This window comes from Saccopteryx leptura, chromosome 10 (assembly GCF_036850995.1).
Source record: "Saccopteryx leptura isolate mSacLep1 chromosome 10, mSacLep1_pri_phased_curated, whole genome shotgun sequence".
Lineage (NCBI taxonomy): Eukaryota > Metazoa > Chordata > Mammalia > Chiroptera > Emballonuridae > Saccopteryx > Saccopteryx leptura.
The window spans coordinates 24,854,224-24,876,243 of NC_089512.1; the positions used below are offsets into that span (position 1 = coordinate 24,854,224).

The 22,020-nt window shown below is 44.6% G+C and overlaps 1 protein-coding gene across 3 annotated transcripts in view; it reads right to left on the minus strand.

Moving 5' to 3' along the window:
* Window positions 1-22,020, minus strand: part of RARB (retinoic acid receptor beta) — a 187,380-nt gene that overhangs the window by 78,045 nt on the left and 87,315 nt on the right. For 2 of the 3 annotated variants that reach the window (XM_066350850.1, XM_066350848.1), the window contains exon 4: window positions 10,179-10,334. The exons of the other annotated variant lie outside the window; for it this stretch is intronic. In XM_066350850.1, the coding sequence (XP_066206947.1) occupies window positions 10,179-10,334 (156 nt within the window). The remainder of the gene's footprint in view (window positions 1-10,178; window positions 10,335-22,020) is intronic. 3 annotated transcript variants of the gene reach the window in all.

The window sequence follows — 22,020 nt, forward strand, 5'->3', positions numbered from 1 at the left end:
AATTGACACAAAGTAGAATAAATTATGTCAAAAGCTATACAGAACCATTATTTCAGCCTTAAACATTTCATTGGAACTAAACAGCTCAACGTCTCCCTTCCCTTCTCCTCCCTCCCTCCCTCCCGCCCATGTGGAAATGAAGAAGCCCAAAGATTCTGAATGATGCAGCTTTGTATTGATACACTGGGGGTGGAAAGATTCTTTTTATGAACAAAACTCAGTCCAGATTTCTGTCCCTGTCCCTTCAGCAAAGACCCCGAGGGAAATTAAACGGAGCCCACCTTTGCCTCCCTTAAATTCCTACCTGGCAGAAAAGATTCCTGACACACAATCTTTATAAATTGTGGACCAAGAAAGTGGTTTTCTTTCTCCTCCCCCCCCCCCCTTATGTGTATCTTTTCCTTTTCTCAAATAAAATTTATCACCATAAAAAAGAAAAAACTTGGTGCCTTCAGCTGGTGGAGGGACACGCCGGGGACTTTCCTGCAAGGAGGCTGGAGGCTTCTCCATGGATCCCTCTGAAAACAGGATGGAAGGTTACTCAGCACCATGGGCCTACGACATTCAGATTTCCAAACTGCAATGCAAGTGTTAACAGACATTGTTGGACACACACACACACACACACACACACACACACACACACACCTCTTGGCCTTGACTTTCTCAGTGTGTTCTGGCCTGGCTTCCAACTGCCAACACTTGCATCTCTTTGTTCGAGGGTTTTCTTTGGCTCTGGCGGGCAAGTGGTCCACAGGTACGGGAACTGAGGTCCCTAAGAGCAGTGCCTCAACCGAAAATGAATGCTTCTTGGAAAATAACCCCATGGCTCCTATTTCCCGCTGCCTCTCGCGGCTCCCAGATGAAGTGCCTCTCACACACAGGGTTACTACCTTGATCACACCCTCGTTATTGCATCTGCTCCTCCCTATCTCCCTCTGCTTCCCACCGGGAATATCTATTCCAGGGAACATCTAAACAAGAAATCAAGAACACTCTACGCACTTAAATGTTGTCTCAGGGTTTGCTGCTGAGGTACACAGACTAAGACATAAGTCCAAGGAGAGCCTGAGACCAGAAGGAGGCATCCGCTGCATGCTGTCACTGTCTTCAAATTCAGGGGATGATTTCATTAGTTCTTCACCATTTGTGGCAGGCAGAATAATGTACAGTCCCTCCCCCCCAATGTCTACATCCTAATCTCCAGATTGGATGAATGTATTTAAGTTACGAGGCAAGGGAGTATTAAGGTTGAAGATAGAATTAAGGTTACTAATCAGATGACCTTCAACTAAGGAGATTATCCTGGATAATCCAGGTGGACTAAGGTAATCAATCACAAGAGTCCTTTGAATGTGGAAGAGGGGACCAAGGAGTTAGAATCAGGGAGATACAATGTAAGAACAACAGAACCAGATGATGCCGGCTTGGAAGATGGAAGAGGGCCATAAGCCAAGGACTGTGAGCAGCCTCTAGGAACTGGAAAAGGCAGGGAAGCTGCTTCTCCCCCGGAGTCCTGGGAAGGAACACAGCGGCGTTGATACCTTGCTTTCACCTCAGTGAGACACATTTCAGACTGCAGATTTCCATAACAATGAGGCAATAAATTACTAAGTATCTTAAGTCACTAACTGTGAGGCAATATGTTATTACAGCAACAGGGAACGAATACACCATATAAACTGCAGAACTGGAAAGTCTGAAGTAAGTATCACCATGTATACTTCTTATCCCCCCCCCCGTGTCTTCCCCTTACTTTTCCTCCTACAGAATGAAGGGGATGCCTGTACCCCCACATGGCACACACATCTCTGCTGTACTCCTGTTAAGTACCAGACCACCTGCTAGAACTGGGGTTGATGGGGCAGAAACACTCAGGCAACTTTCATCTAGTGGGAGACAGAACAGTCCACAGATGATTATAGTTCAGCGAGGTCAGCACCGCGGCAGGAAAGAGACAGGCCACCAGGGTCCACGGCTCAGCCCAGGGAGGGCGGGTGGGAAGGAGGAGAGGCCAGCAGGGGCGGAGAAAATGTAGGGACTACTGGCCACCGTAACAGTGTGGCACCAAACTCAGGAAAATGGCGAACCATCGAAGGGTTTTAAAAACTGCTTTTATGAGTAGACTGAGTAGCTATAAAAAATCCAAATTACTATATAAGGTATAAAAAATTACAATATAATAAACACACCTGTGTGGCTACACTTTTAACAAGCGTGTTTTTTTTTTAATTGAGCTATCACTTATATACAATAAAATTCACCCTGTATGGTGTATAGTTTTATGAACTTTAAAAAATGCAGATTCAGGCCCTGGCCGGTTGGCTCAGCGGTAGAGCGTCGGCCTAGCGTGTGGAGGACCCGGGTTCGATTCCGGCCAGGGCACACAGGAGAAGCGCCCATTTGCTTCTCCACCCCTCCGCCGCGCTTTCCCTCTCTGTCTCTCTCTTCCCCTCCCGCAGCCAAGGCTCCATTGGAGCAAAGATGGCCCGGGCGCTGGGGATGGCTCTGTGGCCTCTGCCCCAGGCGCTAGAGTGGCTCTGGTCGCAACATGGCGACACCCAGGATGGGCAGAGCATCGCCCCCTGGTGGGCAGAGCGTCGCCCCTGGTGGGCGTGCCGGGTGGATCCCGGTCGGGCGCATGCAGGAGTCTGTCTGACTGTCTCTCCCTGTTTCTAGCTTCAGAAAAATGGAAAAAAAAAAAAAAAAAAAAAAAAAAAAAAAAAAAAAAAAAAAAAAAAAAAATGCAGATTCAGGTTAACACCACCAAGATTAAGATATAGGGGAGTTCTGTCGCCTATAAAAATTCCATCCCATACTGTTAAGACAAAAGATACCTTGTTTTCCTGTGAGGTCTCCTGAGGGCCCCTCCCGATTCCCTCCCACCTCTCATCCTTCAGAAGTGATATTATTCTAAATTTTGTATGTATCATTTCCTTAGTTTGCTTTTGAATTTTACCACATTTCTATTAATAACAAAAAGAGGTTGTTTTGTTTGACATGTTTTGAAATTTATATAAATGAAAACATTCATATTTTTCTGTGACTTCATCCTAGGTTAGGATGAACCCTGGGTTCATCCATACTTTTTCTATACAATTTCGTTGTATAGCTTTTCATTGTTTGAATTAATTTATTTATGCATTCTACTGCTGTCCAAATTTGAATTGTTTCTAAGCATTTGGCTAGTTTGAATAGTGTTGCTAGGGACATTCTTGTGCAGATTTTTCTAGGAGAAATAAATACACACACACACACACACACACACACACACACACACACACGGATGCTAGATTACCATCTTTATTATATGCGGCTTAAGTGTCTGTCACCGATAGCTTATTGGTTGCTTGCGTAACTGTACCAGCCAATGGGGTGAAGTTGCCACGGCATTCAAATAGTCCCGCCTTCTGGCATGCCACACCTCAGAAATTGAGGTTAAAGATTGGAGCAATTATTATGCTGTTAAGAAATCTTAACACCAGAAGGGGTCTTTGCAATGGTACAAGACTAGAGGTTCTCCAATTGAAAAATAATGTCATAATAGCTAAGTCTTTGGCTCCTCTAAAGGTGAAATACATGTCATTCCAAGAATTGATTTGGCTCCATCTCAAACAGGGTTGCCGTTTCAAATGAGACGTAGACAATTTCCTGTAAATTTTGCCTTTGCTATGACCATCAATAAGTCTCAGGGCCAAATGCGCGTGTTGGCATTTTTTTACCTGAGCCTGCATTTGGACACGGTCAACTTTATGTTGCCTGTTCAAGAGTTCGTGAAAGAACGGACGTAAAATAAAAAATAATTGATGGTCTTCTGCAAGGCGAGCTTAAAAATGATGGAAAGATCTACACAAGAAATGTTGTGTACAAAGAGATCTTTGACATGTGAATTAACATTTTATTATTTAAATCACCTTTATTTATTGAGCTAGCAGTGGCTCTTAAGAAATGTACCGCCAGTGGTCTCCTTCATTGCACTCTACTTTAAGCAATTAAGCAAGTAGAAGGGGGAAACCCCGTGGGGCAGTAAGCAAAGGGGCGTCCTCGCCGCCTGCCCTGGGTAATTCAGTTTGAATTAGCAGACACCTTTGCACAAATCATTTTAATTACAATTTATAATATCTAGAACAGCGGTCATTTCGTATGACCGCCGGGCTTTCTAGTATAGCATAAACATCTTCCACTTTACCAAATAATGCTAAATTGTTTTCCAAATCTGTTACACCAATTCACCCTCCAACCAACTGTAAATAATATTCCAATTACTCCTCATCTCATTGTCCTATTGAACAACTGTCCGCAGGGGAGTCATGGTTGGATGTTTTGCTGTGTATTGCTTCAGAAAGACCACTCTATGACCAAGAGAAAAACGACAATGACATGGCTGAAGACTGTGAAGGGTAGAAAATTCTAGCTTGCAAAGATGACATCAGATGTATAGAAATATTCTCAGTTAATTTTCTAAATAAAATTTAAAAAAATAAAAAAAAAGAAGTGTTTCCAGTAAGGCGGGTCTTTTTGCTCCTATTTTAAGAAGGGTGGCCTCTTAAAAGTTGGCAGGCCACTTTTGGAAGTGGACACGTTGGGCTATGCCACGTAGCATGATCTTCCGGAGATGTGTAGGAGCAGGAACCTCTCTCCCCTGTTAAGTCTGCCATTTCCAGCTTCTCCAGCATGAAACACAAAAGCTCCTAGACATGAGGTGAGCGCTTTCGCCTAGAGCTCACAGGAGGAGGCAAGGGAAAGAGACCGCTCTGAGAATCCACCTTATTGGATCCTATCTGATGGAATGAGGTGACCAGTATCCAGTCACATGGCAGAAAGTGAGCCTTCCCCCATTCCTTCTCCAGAAGAAACTCAGCTTGAAAGGCATAAACATCTGGCTGGGGAGTTGCTTCAGCTCAACACCAGAGGAAAGCTGGTTCCAGACACAGTATGTGGCTGGTGCTAGAATTGCTCCTGACCCGGCACCCCAGTTCTGAGCCACTACGATGCTGTAACAGGGGCTCAGACCCACGGCACCAGGAGTGGTCTGGCCTCAAGAGGGCACACCTGAGGCTCCGCTCATATTCCTGCCTTACCCTTCCCACAGTCGCCTGGGCACACGGTCCTTCAGGGGTTTCACCGAACAATTTAAAACTGTTTGACAAACTTCTCTGGACTCCATGTTGGCTAGGCTCCTTCTTCAGGGTTTTGATGCCTGGCTTCAAGTCTGTCTTCCTCAAAATCCACCAGCCTCTTTCCTTTTCCTTTCTGCTGGTGCCAACTCCCCAGACATTACCAATTAGTCAGACATCACCGTTTGGCACGCATTTTCCTAAGGCGCTGGCTCCGTTCCGGAGCGCCTCGTCGCAGGCCTCCTGCCCGGCTGTGTGTGGGGCCTTGTCACCAGAGCCAACCCAGCGCTCATTACGCCTCAAATCGGAGAGGCTGGGGTACGAGGGCAAACAGCGAGGACTCTGGGGGAAAAGAGGCTTTTCTTCCGAGTGAACTTACAGAGTGAATGGTTTGTTTGCTGTATCTCTTAGGTTCTGCAGAGCCAAAGATAATTCCCTACAGTTAATTTTTATTCACTCAAGGAGACATAATCACATGTAGGTTGGTTAGAGGGATGCCAAGAACATCTAGTTACCCTAAAAAAATACCCTCCTTGCCTGGAGACAGAGGGGTATAATAACTGTCCCTTTGTTCCCCTTACTCCGTGCTTTGAAGGACCGGGATGAAACGCTTCATAGCAACTTGCAAGCAAATCCTCTCGCCACACACGGCTGAGGTTGGCTGAGCCCCACTCTGAACTGAAGGGAGCGGCAGTGCACAGACAGCTTGGGGTCGGCTGGACTTGAACCCACAGCGAAGCAGCTACAAAGCCCCGTCCTCTTGACCTCTATGCTAACGGGACTTGGTATATCTGAAAAAATCGCGTTTTAACTACTGTTTTTAGTGCTTCTCAATCGAAGGTCTCCCAGCTAGGTCTCCCTTCGAAGGAAACCGAGTCAGGAAGGGCCCATTAGGTTAACATCAGCTGGGCAGGTCGCAAGGAATCCCCGGAGGCTCTGCCTCACGGAGGAGCCAGCAAACTGTTTGTTAGCACCATGAATGCGTAGGGCTGGGGTGCAAAATGGTGGTGACTTCATGACACATTGAACCAGAATTTGGAGGGCTGGCTCGTTGGTAGACTTTGGAGGTCTCAGTTTGAGTCGGGGAGAACATCATTCCTGCTGCTGAGCTGCTGAGACCTCCAGCTAAGCCCCCTGCCTTCTCTGGTTCAAGTCTCTCATCTATACGGGGGCTGGATGGTGCCAAGCACATTGGATAGTCCTGAGGATTGAATAAAATAGTCTATAAAAAAAAAAACCCAAAAACGCCTGACCTGTGGTGGCGCAGTGGATAAAGCGTTGACCTGGAAATGCTGAGGTCGCCGGTTCAAAACCCTGGGCTTGCCTGGTCAAGGCACATATGGAAGTTGATGCTTCCAGTTCCTCCCCCCTTCTCTCTCTCTGTCTCTCCTCTCTCTCTTTCTCTCTCTCTCTGTCTCTCCCTCTCCTCTCTAAAATGAATAAGTAAAAAAAAGAAAAAAAAACCAACAGTCACCACAGGCCTGACCCAACACAAGCCTCCATGCAAGCCAGATCTCCACACATCCTGCTCTCAGATACACACACACACACACACACACACACACACACACACACAACAACAACAACAACAACAACCAGTTGCCTACTTAACCACAAATAATGTTTTCCGGCAAGATCCCTGGTAAATATATACCGTCACTAACAGAACTGTATCACTAAAATCGTGACTCATGAATCATGGGTCCCTTTAAGGGGAACATCTCCAAGCAATAGCATCCTAGGCAGAGAATAGGGCATTATTGCCTATTCTTTGAAGGCTGAGATCGGCCTGCCAGAATTGCATTGAGGGCCATGTGCTTCTCCACGAGAGAGATATTAGTAAAATCTATGTAACGTTGTGAAAGCTAAATTATACGAGTGTTTTACCCCAAAATAGACAGAGCTACCCTGCACCCTTGGAATTTTATTTTTATGATCAATAGACTTTTGAGTGTTTTTTTGTTCTTTTTATTTTTTCCATCCACTTAACACCACAAGTATGTGGACTTTTAGGAGAACTTTGTCAATACACTTTATGAGGTTGGAAATGGAAAAAGTTCCACATAAAGTATAATTTCTGACTGTCTTCCTGGAGCCGTAAGAGCAAACCTTCCCAAAATGGAGAGAGAGAGGATGCAAACTTCCTTTGAAGGTGCCTGCTCATCTGTGGTTTTAATTCTTACCTTGACAGCATGAAAAAGAGTTATATTAAATTAAGGAGGAGGCTCGTCTTTATTCCTAATCAAGAGGGAGAAGATGGTGTAATGGTGAGGCTGCTCATAACATTTCAAATCTAACCTTCCTTTCTCTCGGAAAAGATTCTGATTTGATTTTCTTTTCCTTTGCTTTTTTATTTTTTGCTGGCCAACCCCTTGACTAAGGAGACCTTAAAGGTACTAATGCACTTTCCCTTTTGATGTTGTTGTTGTTCAATCTGATTTCGCAAGGAGTTGGCTTAAAAAGAACGTTGATGCTGGGTGCCGTGGTAACAGAAGTAGGTCACCCTGATTCAGCCGCAAATCTCTCTGACTCCATCGGAGCTGGCAGGTGAGTGAGTGAGGACCAGGCAGGCTCAGCATCCTCGGAAAGGGAGCAGGAGCGTTCGCATTAGCCCCGCCTGGTGGGGAGGGAGAGGCAGCGTCCCATGGAGCTCTCACCTTCAAATGCTTCTGAGGTAGCTTTAAGAACTCCCTTTACTTTTTTTTTGTATTTTTCTGAAGCTGGAAACGGGGAGAGACAGTCAGACAGACTCCCGCATGCGCCCCACCGGGATCCACCCGGCACGCCCACCAGGGGGCGACGCTCTGCCCACCAGGGGGCGATGCTCTGCCCCTCCGGGGCGTCGCTCTACCGCGACCAGAGCCACTCTAGCGCCTGGGGCAGAGGCCAAGGAGCCATCCCCAGCGCCCGGGCCATCTTTGCTCCAATGGAGCCTTGGCTGTGGGAGGGGAAGAGAGAGACAGAGAGGAAGGGGGGGGGGGTGGAGAAGCAAATGGGCGCTTCTCCTATGTGCCCTGGCCGGGAATCGAACCCGGGTCCCCCGCACGCCAGGCCGACGCTCTACCGCTGAGCCAACCAGCCAGGGCTCCCTTTACTTTTTAAATAAATTCTCCCCTGGCTACAAAGAGCCATATATCAGGGCACAGCAGCAAAAACCCACGGAAAATTAAATGCATCAGCCTTAGGCATTGCCCGTAGGACGTAATGCTATATACCTATTCAAGAAGCAGTTTTCAAACTGTACTTTATAAGGGAACGGGAATGAGAGATTTTCCCCCTCCTCCTTCTATTACTAAAAATGGCCCACTTAAAAAATTATGCCATGTTACTAATAGGTCCTGTGCGGGGAGTAAAAGAGTTTGTAAGAATCGCTGCGGAAGTTTTACGGTGATCCTTTCTCTGCTTCAATTCTGCAAGTGTAAGGGCTGTTTCTTTATTCAAATAGGGAAGTGATAGGTAAGCTCTTTTCTCATTATGTTCAAAAAAAGCATTTAAGCATTTTTTTGTTTTGTTTTGAGGTAACGGCATGAAATACATGGGGAAAACATGGTCCCTGACTTCTAGATGCTTCTAACGTGTCATTTATCTGGCTCAGCTGGTGAAAATGTACCCTCAAGAGCGGGGAGCTATGGTAATAAACTCACTCCTCTCAGAATCGGGACACCCAGGTTCTATTTCCGGCTCCACCCCCACTCGCCACTGACGTTCGCCAAGTCCTTTTCGTTCTATAAATCTTATATTCTTAGGTCTTTAAATAGGATTTGAAAATAGTATCTCCCTTATTTCCTTCACATGATACTTGCCAAGATCCAAGCACCTGACAGTGACTGCTCCTGCTATAAAAGCATCATTCACTTTATAGAAAACTTACCTCACACCTCCTTTTAAACAGTGATTGCCTTACTACACCTATATCTGAAAAAAAAAATCTTCCTATTTCTAAGGACTTGATTTATCCTGCAAGGGGGCCCCAAATCATGTCGAACAAGGGCAGAAAGCTATCCTGCTGGGCTGACATCTCTCAGCTTCTCATGTGTAAAGACAGAAGAACGCTTCTGATGACCTTGACAGAACGTACTGGAAAAACCAGTGATATTCTCAATGCATTCAGTCACATGTGTATTATGATACTGCTATACATTGAGCACGAGGTTTCTGAGCCGAGACGTCACCCGTCAAAACATTTCTGTGTCAAACACGAGCTCTGGTGAGTGAGAGAACTTTCTAGACAACACCATAAACATGAAGAACAGAAGCTGGATTCTGATCACGCGTTCATTTGTCCCTTATCCAGTGCCTAGTAGGGGGACACGCCCTGGATGGGAACTTGGAGACCAACCAGCCTGCGTCTCCTACTCTATGTACGGGAGCCCAGCGTCGAGAATCTAGGGTCATAACCAGTGATACCCAAACACATCTCAGAGTCGATTACAGACACGGATGAGGAGGGTAGGACAGGGACACTTTGAGCAATAGAGATGCCAGGGGAAGGGAACACGGGGGAGATTCTGAGAAGACCCTCAGATCTCTCACTTCCCCAGGGCCCGGCTTCCAGACCGGAGTTTATTCCAGGCTGGACCTACCCCATGTTCTCCATTGTTGCTCCTACAGCCCTTCCCAAAGTGCCCTGGACTTCCCTTCTCTCTTCCTCCTCCACATGTGCTGACAAAATGGAGCCAACACTTGCTTTCTCTAAAGTACCCAAGGGTGACTGACCCTGCCACCTTTCGCTGGAAAACTTCCATTTTCATGGGATTTTCAAGAGAACCTTCCTGCTAAGTGAAGAATGCTTCAAGAATGGGAAGCCAATGAAGAGTGGGCTTTGCTTGGTTGGGACCAGAGGTGTGGGGACTGGATGTACATTGTCACCTCCTCATAGATATGCCCACTCCCTGGGCCTACTGAGGGGCTGTTTCCACCCATTCGCTTAGTTTCTCTCTTCCCATCTACAGGCTAGGGACAGTCTAGAGACACAGGAAGTACAGGTCTTCTCACAGTTTCTTAAAATCTATACATTGATGCTAGATCTCTAGAAATGACAGAGTATAAAATTACAACTACTTCTCTTATCTTCTGCCCAAGATTGTAGCTCCTCCTCCTGACCACTTCTGTTTGAAGTATTCTGTATCTTTCCTCGGGCAGGGTAATTAACCTCCTTGTATCTCAGGCAGTTCATCTCTAAATGGTGACGCTCATTTACAGCAGGCCGTGACGGGACTGTTCAGGGATTCCGCACATAAAAAAAAAGTGACATGTGAAGAAAAAGCAGTGAGAAAAGTCAAGTCAATCCTGGTATAGCATTATGTTTGAAAACTTAATGAGGAGCAGAGCCCAGTATGAATAAAGGTTTCCCTACAATTGCGTCCCGGAAACAAACATGATTTTCAATGAAGAGGTCTTACCAACTCTAACTAAAGTGATGTTACAGTCTATTATTTCAGATTATGTGATTGATGTCTGGAAACAACTTGATCAGTCATTGCCTCAGTACTCTTGTTTCATAGACTTGTGGTATCCAGAGAGGCTGAGTGACTTGGATACGGTCACCCAGCCAGCGAGGGGCGTGGCTAGCCTCTAGGTCTCACCCTGGGGATTCTCAATTGTAGTGCTTTTTTAACAGGCGGCTATTATGTTACATTTCAGAGGGTATATTCATGCCTATTGCACAGATCGCTCTCCATTTATCAATGGATTATAGTTCAGCAGATCCAAAGCCCCAGTGGATCTCTGTTGTTGTTTTTTTCTCAAACATCCTAAAAACTGTAAAAGGCACCAAGAATATCGAAGTTCCTGCAGCAGCAAAGTACACATGTCACTTTGCCCTTGAAGATGGTACCTCTGGGATGAGATCAAATGTGAGGCGCTGTTTGGAACACCCTTGGTTCTGTATAATTAGCTTCTAAAGGATGAACTTCTCAGTAAGATGGCTGCATCTGTTGGACGAGCAGAGTTTGAAAGCTAAGTAGGTCAGGGAAGTTCTACTGGGACAAGACCATGCCTTGAGTACATTTCTTCTCTGGAGATGGGTTCTGCATTGTCCACATGGGAAGTCTTGGGTGATGTGAATTTCAGGAGAAATCCCCTCTGATGAGGGAGTCCTGAACAAAGATTCCTCTGTAGCCTTGGGCCAATAAAATGAACCATAATTCCATCTTGTTTCTCAAGTGTTGTGATCTGTCAAAGGAACTTCACTTTTTTTCATACTTCTTTTGTTCTCACAAACTCCTTTAGATGTGGAAAGAGTAAGAACATGTATCTTCATACCGCAAGTCACAAAATAAGGGCGGATCCCTTCTGCCTTGGACTCCATCTTTAAAATGGGCCAGGACATCATGCTAGTGCAATGACATATATTCGTTTTAATTTCCTCTTTGGTAGTTCATAAAAGGCATCAGTGAAGAGTAATAAGTTTGTTATGAATTGGTGTAAAAGTATTTCACTCTATTTAACAGATAGGGTTTAATATAATGTGGCCATTGAGACAAAAAAAGAAGTCACTCTGAAACGCTACCCATCCCAACTCTGGGGCCACTGCTCATAAGATTTTCTCTCTTCTTCTAGAACAGCTTTCAGAGCCAATTTCTAGACAAGAACATCAAGCTCGTTTAGTCTCAGTTTCTATTTATTGTACCTGAAATAGAGCTATCCACTGGACATTTAAGTTCTCAACTCTGTGTGTGTTTTAAAAAGTTGCACGGCTTTATAGTCAGCTGCAGTTCTACCCAGAACAAATCCTTCTATTTTTCCTGTGCTTGACATAAAAGGATTTGGGGACGGTCTGGAAGAGGACTTGTTTGTAAATTTCCAGTCCAAAGTTGAAGTCAGATGTGGTCCCCACTGAATTACGAAGACATGACTGTAAGGCACATCACCACTGAGTAGCTCATATGACTTGGACAGAAATGAAGGTACGGTTACAAAGTGCACATCTGTTTGGCATTGAACTAAACTCTCATAATCAGTGTTTGAATTAAAATAGAAAATATAAAGAGAGTGAATGGGTTATGGCAGGGGTTGGCAAACTCCTTCTGGAAAGAGCCAGATAGTAAATATTTTAGGCTTTGCGGGTGATACAGTCTCTGTCGCATCTACTCAATTCTGCTGTTATAGCAGGGAAGCGGCCATAGACAATATGCAAATGAATGTATGTGGCCGCAGTCCAATAAAATTTTATTGATAAAAACAGGCAGCAGGCCGCATTTGGCTCACAGACTTAAGTTTGCTGACCTCTGGTTTATGGTCTATTAAATTGAGGTAAATATGGATGTTATCCTCAGATATCGAGATGTCTAAATGTATAGGAATGGATTTTTTTTCTCTCCCTGTGGAAACAGAAAAATGCAAAACAGTAGTGGCATCTATTTTCTCTACCACTGCTATTTAAAGCGTTGTCAATAATACCCAATGTTACTTAGCCTAAAGTGTTAGATAATTAGAAAAAGAGAAGTTCTACCTCAATCATTCTAAGGGTGAATCTCCTCTCTTTTTTTTAAAAAAATTCTCCATTGATTTGAAAGAGAGAGGGAGTGAGAGAGAGACAAAAAGGAAGGGGGGGGTAGAAGAAGCATCAAGTCGTTGTTCTACTTAGTTTACTCCATCTAGCTCTGCACTCATTGATTGCTTCTCGTATGTGCCCTGACTGGGAATCGAACCCACGACCTCAGTGCACCCAGACAACACTTTACACACTAAGCCACCTGGCCAGGGCTGTGAATCTCTCTTTTAAAAAATAGCTTTTCTTCTTCTTTTTTTTTATTATACAACTAACAAATATGCACTGAAATAAAATACTGTAATAAAATCACAGATAAGCTCAAAAATGAATATAACAAGACAATTTGTGCTGTATCGTCCAAACTTTGTTTTTATAAATAGGAGATCAGACTGAGAATAGCTTTGTTTTATATTTTCTAATTTAACAGTAAATCCAGTTTTTGTTACATTTAAAAAAATGCAATTATCATTAGTCATCAGGAAAATGCAAACTAAAACCACAATGAGACATCACTTCACACCAAGGAGAATGTCTAAAATTTTAAAAAAGACAAATCCAAGGTTTGACAAGGATATATACAGAGTAACCAAAATTCTCATACAGGCCCTGGCCGGTTGGCTCAGTGGTAGAGTGTTGGCCTGGCATACAGGAGTCCCAGGTTCGATTCCCGGCCAGGGCACACAGGAGAAGCGCCCATCTGCTTCTCCACCCCCCCCCTCTCCTTCCTCTCTGTCTCTCTCTTCCCCTCCTGCAGCGAGGCTCCATTGGAGCAAAGTTGGCCTGGGCGCTGAGGATGGCTCTGTGGCCTCCGCTTCAGGTGCTAGAGTGGCTCTGGTTGCGACAGAGCAACGCCCCAGATGGGCAGAGCATCGCCCCCTGGTGGGCATGCCGGGTGGATCCCGGCCGGGCGCATGCGGGAGTCTGTCTGACTGCCTCCCCGTTTCCAACTTCAGAAAAATACAAAACAAACAAACAAATAAAAAAAATTCTCATACACTCTGAGGGAGAGTGAAATGGTAGGTAAACCACTTTGGAAAACTGGCCACGTTTTGTAAAGTTAAACACATGTGTCCTTATAACCCAGTAATTCTATTCAAGTATATACCTAAGACAGATTAGTGTCTGTCCCACACAGAACATATACAAGGATGTTCTTGGCAGTTTAATTCGTAAAAGCCGCAAACTGGAAACAACCAAACTTCCATTAAGGTGAGAATTGCATAACTATAAATGGAATACCAGTAAGCAAAATAAGTGGTAAACAACCAACCAACACAGGCACCAATATGGAAAAATCCTATGAACCTAATGATGAATGAAAGACACCAGATACAAAAGAGTGTGGCCTGTCGGGTGCCATGCATATGAAATTCAACAGGCAAAAAACTAATTCCTTATGCTAGACATCAAAACAATCTACCTTAACTGCAACCACTGTCCAAATCACGATATGAAATGCTCCAACCTCAGAAAGTTCCCACAGTCTCTTTCTAATGTCTTGACTTGAAAGGTGGTTAGAAGGATGTAGATTAATCAAAACTTCTAAAACAGTACAGTTAGGTCTGTACCATTAAAATATGTGAATTATAAATACTTTAATAAAGAGGTAAATGTTCTAAAATATAGTTGATTTTTGCCTTAAAAGGGAGAATCAAATAGAAACTGAGAAGATACCCCCAAAAGACAGTATTTGAAGGAGCAAGCTGGTAAATAATAAAATCTGAAGTACAACGAGGAAGCAAGCCAACCCTTGTTCTGAGATGACAACCTTTACTAGGCTCTCTTCAATGTCACGTCCACGGTGCTTCTTTTGGAGATTAGGTTCGTGTTACGATCACCACGGTTTTCTACGCCCTTTTTTTAAATTCCAATTTGGAAAGCAGATGAGATTTAACTACATAAGAGGGATGTCCTAAGGGAGAGCAACGAAAAATGTCAAGGACATCCTAAATAACACCCAGTTCTCGCTTTATAAGGACCCCTGGGAGACATTCATTCCCAATATCAGTATCTGGAAAAAATCTGTGATTCTCCTGAACCACGAGGCTGTTTTCATCTGTGTACACCAAGAATCCTGCTTTAGACTTCGCTCTACCAGGAACACCAGGCCCAAGTGGAAGTCCTCGTCCACCATGTACGCCCAACTCCAAGATTTATTTTCCGATGTTTCCTTAAGTCAATCAGCCTGACAACTTTTTATTCCTTTGATTGTTTTTATTTTTGAATTAAGATGAGCTTTCTGTAAACATAAGAGCTTTTTGTTTAAATGTGAACAGCCTCGAGAGAAATTACTCTGATGGTTGTAAAAATAATATGTATGTTGTCTGTTCCACCAAATTTTCTTGTTAACTTCTCTAAACCAGTCTCAGTTTGATTACTTACTAGTTTAAAGTCCCAATGGCTTTAATGAATTGAATCAACATGAAAAGGCCTCTTATTGTGATTTTTTTTAATGATAGAAGGAAGAGTCAACTAATTATTAAACTAGATTCTACACGTTAATAAGTAATATTTTGACTATGTTACATATCTAAGAAAAATTTACTGACACTACTGAGAATTTATCATTTCAAAATAACAATTCTTATCTTTTTTTAAAAAGCTGTTTATTATTTGATGGCTGAAATCGTTTTCCAAAACACAGCATGCTGTAAGTGGATCCATGGGCTATTAATTTGCAGGGCATGGCACCAAAGGGAAAAGCTCGTTAGGTAGGTTGATGCAATTACAGGTATTACATAACCATCCTCAGAGAACTCCGAGTGAATTAGGGATAACATCCCATTGCTGGTGCTCTTGACACATTCAATGCTGCATGTGGTAAAGGTCCCAAGCAGATGAAAAGGCAAATGGCAGAGAGGTCAAAGCACCTCCTGATGAAATGTGAATGTGTTAAAAGGGACAATTCGTTTAAAGCGAGGATACTACACTTCTCATCTGTGATAACACGATTTCTCTATGCAGGGGAGGCGATGGCCATCCGTGGCCCCTCTCCAAAATTACTTCCACATTCCAATATTTTGTTTCTTTTTGATTGAGATAAAACACACACCACCCACATGGTTCCATATACATATATCCAATTAATCTTTAGAATGTCCAGCGCTCCACAAGGCTTGCATGCGTCCCTTTTGAGTCCTGGGGCAACCATTAGTTTTGTTCATTTTTAATTTTTATCCAAATGGAAATACACAGAATGCTCTGTTTTATGCTGAGTTTTTTAATTCAACATTACATGTATCAGATTCGTCCATGCTATCACATTTACCAGTAGTTAGTTCCTCTTTTTATTGTTATGCACAGTCCGCTATTTGATTTTGTCACAACTTATTTACACATTTTACTGCTGATAACATATGGGTCATTTCCGGCTTTGGACTGTCAGGAATAATGCTGCTGTGAGCATTTTTGTGTATATCTTTGGGTGGGCCTATGCACTCACAGCCCTTGAGGACGTTTCCAGGAGGGGAACTACTGAGTCACACTGGTACATCCAGCTTTAGGAGGTGGTGCCGCACCGGCTTCCAAACTGGGGCGTGATCAATACTTCCACCAGCCACGTATGAGTGTTCTAGTTGCTTCATGTCCCAGCAGACACTTGCTGTTGTCAGTCCTTCTAACGTCAGCCGTTCTGGTGGAATACAGCACCATGTCGATGGACATAACTATTATGCAGGAGCACAGAGCCACGCTCAAGGCGCCTGTTGGCAAAACAAGACGGGGCTTGCATTCGGAGAGCTGGCTGCCTGCCCTCATCATCCTGGGGAATGTGGGGAAAGCCACCTCCCAGTGACAGCTCAGCCCCAGGACCCATCACGAGGAAGTCTTCATGTCTCTCGTCCTGAAATAACTCACTGGGCATCATCAATTTGTGGGGGTGGGGCGGGGAGTACATTCTGAGCCTGCATATTTTCGTATGTCTGAGAGCTCCAGATCCAAGAGCACCCCAGCCAACTTTCCATTCAGTTTCACATTGCTCGAGCATTTTGTCCGGACGCTCGGCACACAAAGTGGGAATCCTTCGCTCATTACCTTCTGCACTTGACTCTCTTCCTGTCCTCGTTAAATCCCCTGAGTCGGCACAGTTTACCAGAAGCAACTCTTATCATCCCCTTTGGAAGGGCCTCATCGTGACTGGCTGCCGAATGGGTCCATTTTGAAATAGCAGTGAAATCCATTCGTTCTATTTTAATATTTCCGTTTGTTCTATTTTAATATGTAAACCATGTGGCTGAATCAGAAGACTGTTTCCAGGTCTGACCAAGTGATATTATAAAATGCTCCCAGAAGCACAGAAAAATTACAGGGGGTGGGGGTGGGGAGGGAGAGGTTTGCCTTCTTCAACATCAAAACATTTCTGTCCTAATATCATTCTGAAAACAAAGCAGTCAGAAATTTTTAAAAAATCATGCGGGTACGTTACATCGCTGCGATGAAATGTGAGGACAATTCAGTGTGTCTTTGAGACAAAAGCATTCCTTCTCTTGAGGACACAGGGTGTTCACGCGACTCGGTTCCGGTACTAAAATGCTGCCTGTCTCCATTCATCTAGCTCACCAAATAATGATCAAATCTTTGTTTGCCAGTTTTAAAGGGAGAAGGATGAGAGAAATAACTGTGACAGTTAATACTTCGTGAGGGCAGAGACGGGTTTAAGTGCTCAACACCACTCCAAGAAGAGCCAGTTCCAGACAGTCCTCTATGCGTGGATTTATTGAGCAATTTGGGTAGCCACCCTCCAGAGAACTGCTGTTACTGGGAGAAGGTACTTAAAGGGCAATGTTCATTGCCCTGGAACACAGGGACTAGGAGAGAGTTTCGGGTTGCTATTTTCACGGACACATTTGTTTCCAAACAAAGGGCCCTCTGCCAGCTATTTTAGAAGCTCTTGCATATTTATTCAGCCAACTCTCTGTGCTGGGGATTGTCTCTGGGCTCTGAGGGTTTATCAATGTCTATTTCAAGCAGAATGAAAAAATAGCTCCAGATGAAAACACAGGGTATTTCCAGCCTAGGATGTGAGATGCTTCCTTTTCATACAGGGTTAACACTGGGTGCCTCCCTCTCTCCCTCTCTGAAAGTGCCACCTGTCCTACTATCTTCGGTGGGTCTTGGTTTAATTGCTGCTGTGTGCTTTTTAGGGGTGCATAAAATGATAGTGCACTTAACAAATTCTAGATTTGATGACATATGGTGTGTGGGTGTGTCCCGTCTGAGAGAAAGCCAATCTTCTCTCTTAGGACCTGTTTACAGGCTCTCTCTGGTTATGTCCACTGTGCAACAAACAAGGTCAAGACTTCATGTCATAAAAGTGGTAATAGGCTAGCATTCATCTGGTGCAAATTAGAGAAGAAGGCAAAGGGGAAAGACAAAACCAGGCTCACTGTATCAGTGGGACGTAATTCAAATCTCTAACTCTTGGAAAGATCAGATGAAAGTTCCTGATTTAGAATCTCTACTCTTCAAGTACTCTGTTTATTCATTCAAGAAATTTCTATGAAGTACAAGCATTAGACTTACAGGTGAGGAACCAAATAAAAATAAAACGAGACTGTGCCTGCCCTTAAGATGTTCACAGCCAGTGCCGAGAACACTCACTTGCTATGTTCCCCTGTCTCTGTCTGTCTGTCTGTTGTCCCTCTGTCTCTTTCTCTGTCTCACACACACCCGCACCTCCCCGCCTCCTGGACTCAAAAACAAGTTTGAGCCTGACCTGTGGTGGTGCAGTGGGATAAAGCGTTGACCTGGAACACTGAGGTTGCCGGTTCGAAACCTTGGGCTTGCCTGGTCAAGGCACATATGGGAGTTGATGCTTCCTGCTCCTCCCCCTTCTCTCTCTCTCTCTCTCTCTCCTTTCTCTCTAAAAATCAATAAATAAAATATTAAAAAAAAAAACAAGTTTGACCTTCAAAGTCACCCAACAGAGGTGCCACTGAGAAGCCACACTGTAGAGAGGTGAGAGTAATTCACACGGGCCTTGCTGTTGTTAGGGAAGTGTGTTTGCATGTTTAGGAGAGAGATGGCCTGAAGAACGAGCGGGGACGGCGAGTCAGGGAGGTGCGTCACAGGCAGAGAGAACAGCCCGCATCACAAGCGGGGCACGCTGGGTGCTCAGTGGCACCTGGTACGTGGGGCATTTTGGGGAGCACGGAAGGTCCTGGGTAGGCGGGGGGCAGGCTGAGCCAGCTGTGCAGGTTCTGCCCGTGCTGATTCTGTAAATGACGAAGGACTATGACTCCCAGCAGGGATTGTCGGGCTCAGAACTGACATTTTGCTTTGTGGGTGTTGCACTTGAGCCCCCCAAGGACAAATGTCAAATTTAAGAGTACCTCTCGTTTTGAGTAAATGGACCGCCAGGCTGGGAGGAGCAGTAGCTGTTCTGCACAGTCACTAAGGACCATATCGATGATCAAATAAGCCATTCTTAGAAGACCAGAATGGGTCATTATGAGAGCAAGAGGAAGAGTAATGAGAGCCAACCCTTAGCTAAGAAATGTCTTTAGTTTCTACCATAAATTCATTCATTTATTTCTCCTAATAGCATATAAGGTAGGTCCTATTATTAGGGAAGGAAATAGAGGCACAGAGATGCTCAATAACCTTGTAAAGCCAGAAGTCACGGCCACTATCACAGCCGCCTGGCCCATGCAGGTTTGCATTGGATTCGGACAGTCGGTAAAGAAACAGCGGAGCCAAAAACTAATGGGCCATCATCTTTAATCCTAGCTTGCACCCGGCAGGCAAGTAAAAACACACACTGGGCTCCAAAACCCACTCACATTCAGTGCTCACAAAGCTACTGACTTATCCGAGTTTCCTAGAATCAAAGGTTTCTAGCTCACCAGTCTTATTCACCTCTGTTCCCCATCTCCTTCTTTCTCCCTGCACAAACTCTGCACAAACTGGCTTCTCACTCAATACTCCGCCATCTTGGCTGCTTCTCCTGGCCTCCTCCACGTGGCCTTACTCTGCTCTCCTCTCTGCTCTCTCCTCTAACGATAATCTCAGGAACCAAGAGAGCAAGCTCCCGTTCTGCCCCCACTTTATAGTGTGGAAATCAAAACCTTTAATCCAATATACAAATAGGGAAGTCTCTAATACAAAGTCACTTATCTGGGGCATGATGGGATTGCACCACCACACATCAAAAAGGGCAGGAAAGGCTTAATCCTAAAACCAAGCCCCAGGCTACAAGGATCCTGCCTGCCCACAGAGACACACATTAATTATCACCTGGGCAACGGCCTCCACATGGGCAGCGCCATCTTTAACAAAGTGAGCATAATATATTTTATCTGCCCAACAAACCTGCCCAAGATCACAGAGAGCTAAGGGGTGGGTTGGGCTGGAATCCAAGCTGCCCCTCATGCCTGCATTTTAAGCCACAACACTACCCCGTGTGTTTTCAGAAAGGGGCAAGCTGAGGTCTGCCGGTTGGCCACATTCCCCTCCACCAGTTCTCCTGTGCTTGACTCCCACACTGATGGTCCCATCCATTCACCATAGTCCCGTCCATTCATCGACCCTTCCCTGTACCGGGACAGCACTAAACCCTGAGGATCCAAGGAGAGCAAGACCCAGCCGCTCATCCTCACGGTGTGTGCAGCTCAGGGTGGGAGAAGGGCAGAGGGGCAGCTCCAGGGGGCTCTCAGGGGGTTGAGACTCCCCCACACTCCGCTCTATTCCTGAGAAGATACAAGAACACTTAACCAGCTAACACAGAAAAAGTTTTTTATCAAACTTCGGTTCTTCTCGTATTACCTTTACAATTTTTCACAAACTTGCAGGCCACTATGCTCTTATAGTTTGTCTACACTGATTCTTTTTTTTTTTTTGCTTAAAATGTAGCAAATTATATATTACTACTACAAAAAATAGGGTAAAAAAATTAATGGGATTTTTCAGGTCAATTTCCTGTTTTTGTAAATAAAGTTTTATTGGAATAAGGCAATATTCACTCATGAAGCTTTCAAGATGGAATAGTAGATAGAGTCAAGTAGTTACAACTGACACCGATGGGCCAGCAAAGTTTAAAACATGTAGTGTCTGGTCAGTGAAGAAAGAGTTGCACATCTCTGAAATAAATACAGTGTAGTGTTGACCAGGTATGGCAGCCTGTCCCCTCATTGTAAAAAGAAGGGGGGATTCGCAAAGGTTCAAGAAATATTAATTAAGGTTGTTCTGGCATCAGACCGAGGTTTTGTCCTTGGTAATAAAAAGACTGAATACTGAAAAGGAGATAACTTCAGCCCTACATGATTTGATATTAGTTCATGCTAAATTCAATGCTCCCCCAAATTATGTTTCATATCATTGTGTACAGAGTGTGCACTTGGGGAAATACTGCATTAAACTAGCACGTATGTCCAATCAAATCATGTATGTAAATAACAGCGTATGTGATTTGGGAGCAAAGATACGTTTATTTTTTAGCACTAAATGCACACAAGGACTCTAGTTGTTAAGACTGGGAACTGGAATTAGGTAGGACCCATCGGTTTAAGGCAGCAGTGTGACTTTAGGGACATCTCTTAGCTTCTCAATATCTCACAATGCTGAGGATCGCAATTCTCTGCCTGTCCGACAGGTAGGCACCTCGGATGGCCTGAAGTCTGGGGAAACTGCGCTGTTGGTAAAATGCTTTGTGACCAACAACGATCCTATTCTCACCAGTGTTCTCCCCAGCCTTCCTCCCAACTGGGTGACAGAGGAGGGTGCCGGGAGGGTGGCAGGGAGAAAGACTATGCCTCCTTGGTGTGCGTCTGGCACACCGATGGCCTCATCCAGAGCTAACTGATGCAGGAAGGGGGCCAGGCGTCCTTTCTAACACCCCAGTTCGGTTTTCCCCATGGCGTTGGGTTCCACAATACCAGGATCTCGTCCCATTCTCTGATTACATGTGTTTCAGCATCTCCGGGTAAATGAACCATCTGCCTCCCAGTTTCCAGTAACTGAGGAAGGTGGCTATTTATTTTGGAAACGATGCCTTCAAGCTTTATTTTTAATGCTGTGACTTAATATTGGGGCTGTACACCTACACTGTGGTGTTACAAACCATTCAGAACAAATAGTGCCTCCAAGCGTCACTTTTCTCCTGAAGTGGGACTAAGGCTGACATTAAAACAAAACAAAGGAAAACAAAAAACAGCCGTGGCAGCAACAGGAGCAGAGAACAGAACCTGTCGCCACTAGAGAAAGAACCCGAGAGATCAGCTATGATTTATTTAGCACCTACTGCGTGCCAAGCATGGTGCTAAATGCATTATCCTCGTCTGAAGTCCCACGCACAACACGATCCTGCAAGGTTTCCATGAGAAGCCCCGAGATATAAGTTAGCTTGTTCCACTTGAAGCAAAACGACACATAGCGCCCGAGATGAGCCAGCTAGAGGGTGGGGTCGGATTTGAA